This window comes from Beta vulgaris, chromosome 9, assembly GCF_026745355.1.
Source record: "Beta vulgaris subsp. vulgaris cultivar EL10 chromosome 9, EL10.2, whole genome shotgun sequence".
Lineage (NCBI taxonomy): Eukaryota > Viridiplantae > Streptophyta > Magnoliopsida > Caryophyllales > Amaranthaceae > Beta > Beta vulgaris.
In genome coordinates, this window is record NC_079210.1 from 20,706,368 (window position 1) to 20,712,920 (window position 6,553).

At 37.5% G+C, this 6,553-nt stretch overlaps 1 protein-coding gene across 1 annotated transcript; it reads left to right on the top strand.

Annotated features, from left to right (window-relative positions):
* Positions 1-5,720: 5,720 nt before the first annotated feature.
* Positions 5,721-6,326, top strand: LOC109136015 (uncharacterized). The gene has a single exon (XM_019251615.1). It carries the CDS (start codon positions 5,721-5,723, stop codon positions 6,324-6,326), a length of 606 nt encoding a protein of 201 aa, XP_019107160.1.
* The last annotated feature ends 227 nt before the right edge of the window (positions 6,327-6,553 follow it).

Genomic DNA, 6,553 nt, shown 5'->3' on the forward strand with positions numbered 1-6,553 from the left:
AGGTACCATAAGGACATGTAAAGGTGGTCTTCTCCTGGTCATCTGGGTGGATAGGACTTTGGAAGAAACCAGAATAGCCATCTAGATAACAGATATAAGAATGACAAGCTAGACGTTCCAACATCTGATTAATGAAGGGGAGGGGAAAATGGTCTTTTTTAGTGGCAACATTTAATTTCCTATAATCAATGGACATACGCCACGCAGTGACTACTCTTGTAGCAATTAGTTCATTTTTCTCATTTTTAACTACAGTAGTACCACCCTTTTTAGGAACCACTTGAACTGGACTCACCCACTTAGAATCAGAAATAGGATAGATAATCCCAGCATCAAGCAATTTCATAACCTCTTTTTTGACAACTTCCTGCATATTCGGGTTCAAACGACGCTGACCTTGTATACTAGGACGATGATCATCCTCAAGATGAATTTTATGCATGCAAAAGTCAGGGCTTATGCCTTTCAAATCATCAATACTATATCCAATGGCCTTTTTATGTTGTCGCAAAACAGAAAAAAGTTGAGACATTTGACCATCATTTAATGCAGCACTAACAATCACAGGAAAATTTTCAGATTCATCCAGAAAAGCATATCGCAGAGAAGGGGGAAGGGGTTTCAGTTCAGGTTTCTTTACCTCTACCGGTTGAGTAGCACATACTAACCGTTCCTCCTTGTGAGTGGTAATACCGTCAAGCTTGACACAGGCAAAGCTGCTTCCCAAGCATCCACTTCAGTAGTCCGGATACTATCATCACCTGTGGAAGAGGTAAAACAAAGCAAAGCCTCCAGAGGATCCCGCAGAAGGGATTGAGGCATGTCATCATTAACCAGCACATCAATGACATATATTCTATAACAGGCTTCCTCTAGCATGGGACTTTTCAAAGCATTGGTCAAACTAAAAGTCACCTTATCATCCCCCACAGTCGAAGTCAATTTCTCATTTTTAACATCTATGACAGCTCCAGCAGTATGAAGGAATGGTCTCCCTAATATGATAGGGATTTGAGCATCCTCTTCCATGTCAAGAACAACAAAATTCACAGGAATATAAAATTTATCTACCCTCACAGGAACGTCCACTAAGATACCTAGGGGGTATTTAACAGAACGGTCAACCATTTGAAGAGTAATGTTGGTACATTTTAAATCTCCCATGTCAAGCTTTTTGCAAACAGTCATGGGCATGACACTAACACTAGCACCTAAATCACATAAGGCTTTGTCAATAAAAATGGTGCCAATATTACAAGGGATGGAGAAACTCCCCGGATCTTTCAATTTAGGAGGGGATTGATTTTGCAAAAGAGCACTACATTCTTCAGTAAAAGCAACAGTTTCTACTGCTGATGCGAAATGGAAAGGCCTTATTAGTTCAAAGAAGTCCATTGGTCTCTTTAATCTATGGATATGGTTAATCTTATGGATTAAGAAGGGAATTAAGGGCTTAAATGGTGGAAGGCAACCAAATGATATATCTTTTAGAGCAATGATCTCTAAAGGATGCATAAAGGAGAGTAGAAGTGAAGACCTTCACGTTTATTCAGAGACTCTAGCGCAGCGAAATTGTTTTTGCTATTGTGAGCAATCTATAAATCATTTTCCAGTGATTCTTTTTTTGTTGGATTGCTAACATCTTGAATTTAAATCCTACCAAATTTGGTGACATTTCATGAAGAAACGAAGTAACAGTAGCCTTTCCTTTGAGACCTCATTTCACTGATTTTAACAAAGGAAGGAGGAGAAGCTAAGTAAGGAAGCAAGCAGCTGCCCAAGGGTGTTGGTGAGGTGTATGCTTGAGGTGCTTATGATCAATTAGTTTTAATTAAGTCCTAAACAAATCTTACGCCTATGTCTAGTTTTTCTCTGTAAAATTTCATAACTTTTGGTGATCATTTGATAGCATAATCAGCGCGTTTTTCTTAAGTGGTCCAAAATCGGATTAATCTGGACCAGTTGTAAGAAAATTGAAACTGCAATCAATTGGCTTGGAGTTTTCACGTGAAATTTTTGTAGAGAGTTGGCGACATACAGGTTTATGTTCTCACAAAATTTCATTCAATTTGAAGTTGATTTGATTAGGTTTTGAAATTCAAAGTTATAGTCCAATTCTGGGCAGTTTCTAGGCAGAAGTTTTTTTTTTCTTTCTTCCATTTCTATTCATTGTCATAGTAGTTCATTGTGACCTTCTAAGTTGTATTGTTGTTAATATGGATGAACTAGTTGAAGCTTTTGCACGAGTGCAAGAAGCTACTCAAAAGGTTTGATTCTTGAGACAACAAATGCAAGAAGATAAGAAGCAAAAACTTCACAAGGAGAAGGTGTCTCTATTAATGGAGAAGCCTCAATCACAAGGAGAAAGTTAAGTTAGTGCTGATCAAGAAGAAGAACACACAAGTGCATATGAATTGGATGTAAAAACAAACGAAAGAGTGGAGGTAGACGATCCTGATTGGAGGCAAGTCTTATTGAAGGTTGTTAAAATAGAACAACTACCACCACAAAATGAAGCAGCACCAGTTCCGAAGGACAAAATGGATTTGAATAACAATGACTATGCACAACCTTCAAGCTCCAACAACAAAATTCGAGGTCGAATTTTCTCCCAACAAGGAGAGTATGATGCGTAATGGAAAGGCCTTATTAGCTCAAAGATGTCCATTGGTCTCTTTAATCTATGGATATGGTTAATCTTATGGATTAAGAAGGGAATTAAGGGCTTAAATGGTGGAAGGCAACCAAATGATATATCTTTGAGAGTAATGATCTCTAAAGGCTGCATAAAGGAGAGTAGAAGTGAAGACCTTCACGTTCGTTCAGAGACTCTAGCGCAGCGAAATTGTTTTTGCTATTGTGAGCAATCTATAAATCATTTTCCAGTGATTCTTTTTTTTTTGGATTGCTAACATCTTGAATTTTAATCCTTCCAAATTTGGTGACATTTCATGAAGAAAGGAAGTAACAGTAGCCTTTCCTTTGAGATGTCATTTCACTGATTTTAACAAAGGAAGGAGGAGAAGCTAAGTAAGGAAGCAAGCAGCTGCCCAAGGGTGTTGGTGAGGTGTATGCTTGAGGTGATTATGATCAATTAGTGTTAATTAAGTCCTAAACATGCTTTACGTTCACTAATTGTATTAGTTAATCACTTAGCTCCGAAATCAGTTCTTTTTGTAATGTTTGTAATAAACAAGCTCTAGTATTGTTTTGCTTAGCTTAGGATGTATTAGGGACGTGCAACATATGGTGCAGCAAACTTCTAGCTCACTCATTAAGGAGCTTAACCCCACTTGCAGCATTGAAGCCAATCACAAGTTTTCCTTCCTAGCTAGGAAAGCTCTCCATTTGCCTACCATTTTAGTCACCAAAAGGAGGTGTATATGTGCAGCAAAGTAATCATGTTTTTTCTTGATGGAAGATGTCTTCATAAGGAGGAAAGGTTCTCGTTGGTTTTCCCCTTAGACCCCACGTCCAAGTGACGAGAGAAAGAAGCAAGTGTGCTGATTTAGCTTAGCTTTAGAAGATGTTTGTAGTATTTTAGCTTTGTTTAATCTCCTTAGGGTATTAGACTTAGTTCCTTTTGTCGTAAGTCTTTTAAGCTATGTACTATTTATATGTAACTTGGAACATCAATGAAAAATCAGATTTTAGAGTTGAAAAACAAAGCTTACAAACCGTTGTGTTTAAAGACTTAAAACCGAGTGTTTTATGTTCTAACCTTGCACGAATTACTTGGGAGGTAAAACTACAAGTATTCAATCCAATTAACAAGATTAGAGAGTGATTCACTTATTTTGTTAATTAAAACCCTTAATCAAAGAAGAGAGTGGAGATTCACTTCCTTGATTAAAACCGAATCATAAGCTTAAAGAGGAGTCTTTTAGATTGTGATTCATTCTATCCTAAACACCATTCTTCATTGAGTTGTGTTTATCAAACAATTCTTTTAGTTTTAAGAGCTTTTCTTTCGACTAAAAGTCTATATCCATTGTTCGTTCGTTTTCCGTCGCATTGTGTTATTCGGTCTTCTAAACACACACGTGAGAGGAGTCCAATTTCGCATCAAGTGGTATCAGAGCTAAGGTATCTAAGTCCTCTTGGTACTTAGACGTTCTTGGATAAGAAGAAAAACAAAAAAAGAAGAAGTAGAAGAAGCAACCCGTAAGTGACAGATTTTTGAAGCTAAGTAAGCTAGCAGCTGTCTATGGGTGTTGGTGAGGTGTGTGCTTGAGGTGCTTGTTGTTAATTACTATTAATTCAGTCCTAAACATGCTTTACTTTCACACTAAACATGCTTTAAAATTACTTAGCACCAAACAAAGAAAAATCAGTCATTTTTGTTTTAGAATGAAGCTACGGTTTTCATTAGTGTTTTTGTGATGTAATGGATGATCTAATGAAGCTAGTAGGTGAAGCATATTGCTTACCCATGCTTACTAAGATGTCTACAGCAAAGGGTCCAATTACAACATTTCCTAAGCAAGAAGGAAAGAACATGAATGGAGGAAAGAAAAGAGGGCTGCTATGCAACGTTTTTCTACCCCTCTTTTCTTCTCATTTGGGCAGCAACATATTACACTCCAATGAGGATGATTCTCACATAAATGGAAGCTACATCAAGTGTAGGTTTTCTTTTCATTGGCTTGCAGCCATTTTGAAGCATCCAATAGGAGTAGAAAGCTAGGAAACTAGAGTATGCTGAATTCAGCTAGTTTGTGAGATATTTTGTAATTTCTTGCTTTGTTTAATCTCCTTAATGTATTAGGCTTAGTTTCTTTTATAGTAAGACTTGTAAGCTATGTACTATATATATGTAACTTGGAACATCAATGAAAAATTAGATTTTTGAGTTGAAAAACAAAGCTTACAAACCGTTGAGTCTAAAGACTTAAAAACGAGTGTTTTATGTTCTAACCTTGCACGAATTACTTGGGAGGTAAATCAACAAGTATTCAATCCAATTAACAAGATTAGAGAGTGATTCACTTATTTTGTTAATTAAAACCCTTAATCAAAGAAGAGAGTGGAGATTCACTTCCTTGATTAAAAACGAATCATAAGCTTAAAGAGGAGTCTTTTAGATTGCGATTCATTCTATCCTAAACACCATTCTTCATTGAGTTGTGTTTATCAAACAATTCTTTTAGTTTTAAGAGCTTTTCTTTCGACTAAAAGTCTATATCCATTGTTCGTTCGTTTTCCGCCGCATTGTGTTATTGGGTCCTCTAAACACACACGTGAGAGGAGTCCAATTTCGCATCAAGTGGTATCAGAGCTAAGGCATCTAAGTCCTCTTGGTACTTAGACGTTCTTGGAGAAGAAGAAAAACGATGTAAAAAGAAGCAGAAGAAGTAACCCGTAATAGACAGAATTTTGAGGTAACTTTGAATGCAAAGTTCTCACATCTCAGATCGAATTTTTGGGTGGTTCTTTTGTTGAAAGTGGTTTTTTTTATGTCTAGTTTTTGTCTGTAAAATTTCATAACTTTTGGTGATCATTTGATAGTATAATCAGTGCGTTTTTCTTAAAGGGTCCAAAACCGGATTAATCTGGACCAGTTGTAAGAAAATTTAAACTGCAATCAATTGGTTTGGAATTTTCATGTGAAATTTTTGTAGAGGGTTGGGGACATACAGTTCTACGTCTAAGTGCCAAGAGTCATGCTCACGTTTTCAATAGGAAATTATGAAGATGAAATTCTATGTGATGTAATTCCTATGACTGCTTGTCACGTTTTACTTGGTAGACCTTGGCAATTTGATCGAAAAGTTATTCATGATGGTGCTACTAATGTGTATAAGGTGAATAAGGATGGAAAAATCAAAACCCTACTACCATTACCCCCTTCAAAAATCCGAAACACAAAGCCTAAACCAAAAGAGAACCTAGTGTGTGGAAGTGTGTTTTTGGGGAGGAAAAGATTTGAGAGGGAGTTGGAGGCTAATCATGTGGTGTATGTGCTGGTGGCTAAGGAGGTGCATGAAGGAATGGAGGTGGAAGATCCGAAATTGAGGGAGTTGTTGGAGGAGTTTAAGGATGTGTTTCCTAGTGAACTACCACCTGGCCTACCCCCTAAACGTGGAATTGAGCATCAAATTGATCTCATTCCCGGAGCACCAATCCCAAATAAACCTTCCTATAGATGCAATCCCAAAGAAAGTGAGGAACTACAAAGCCAAATCAGTGAGTTGATGGAGAGAGGCTACGTGAGGGAGAGTAAGAGCCCATGTGCTGTTCCGGCGTTGCTTGTGCCAAAGAAGGATGGAACATGGAGGATGTGTATTGATAGTCGTGCGGTGAATAACATAACCATAAAATACTGATTTCCCATCCCTAGATTAGATGACATGTTAGATGAGTTGAGTGGCTCCAAGGTGTTTTCAAAGATTGATTTAAGGAGTGGATATCATCAAATATGCATGAGGGAAGGAGATGAGTGGAAGACGGCTTTCAAGACAAAGTATGGGTTGTATGAGTGGCTGGTTATGCCATTTGGTCTCACAAATGCCCCTGGTACGTTCATGAGATTGATGAATGAAGTACTTAGGCC

Bases quoted from the DNA above. Each gene is read 5' to 3' on its own strand.
- LOC109136015 (XM_019251615.1), top strand. From the start codon at position 5,721: ATGACTGCTTGTCACGTTTTACTTGGTAGACCTTGGCAATTTGATCGA.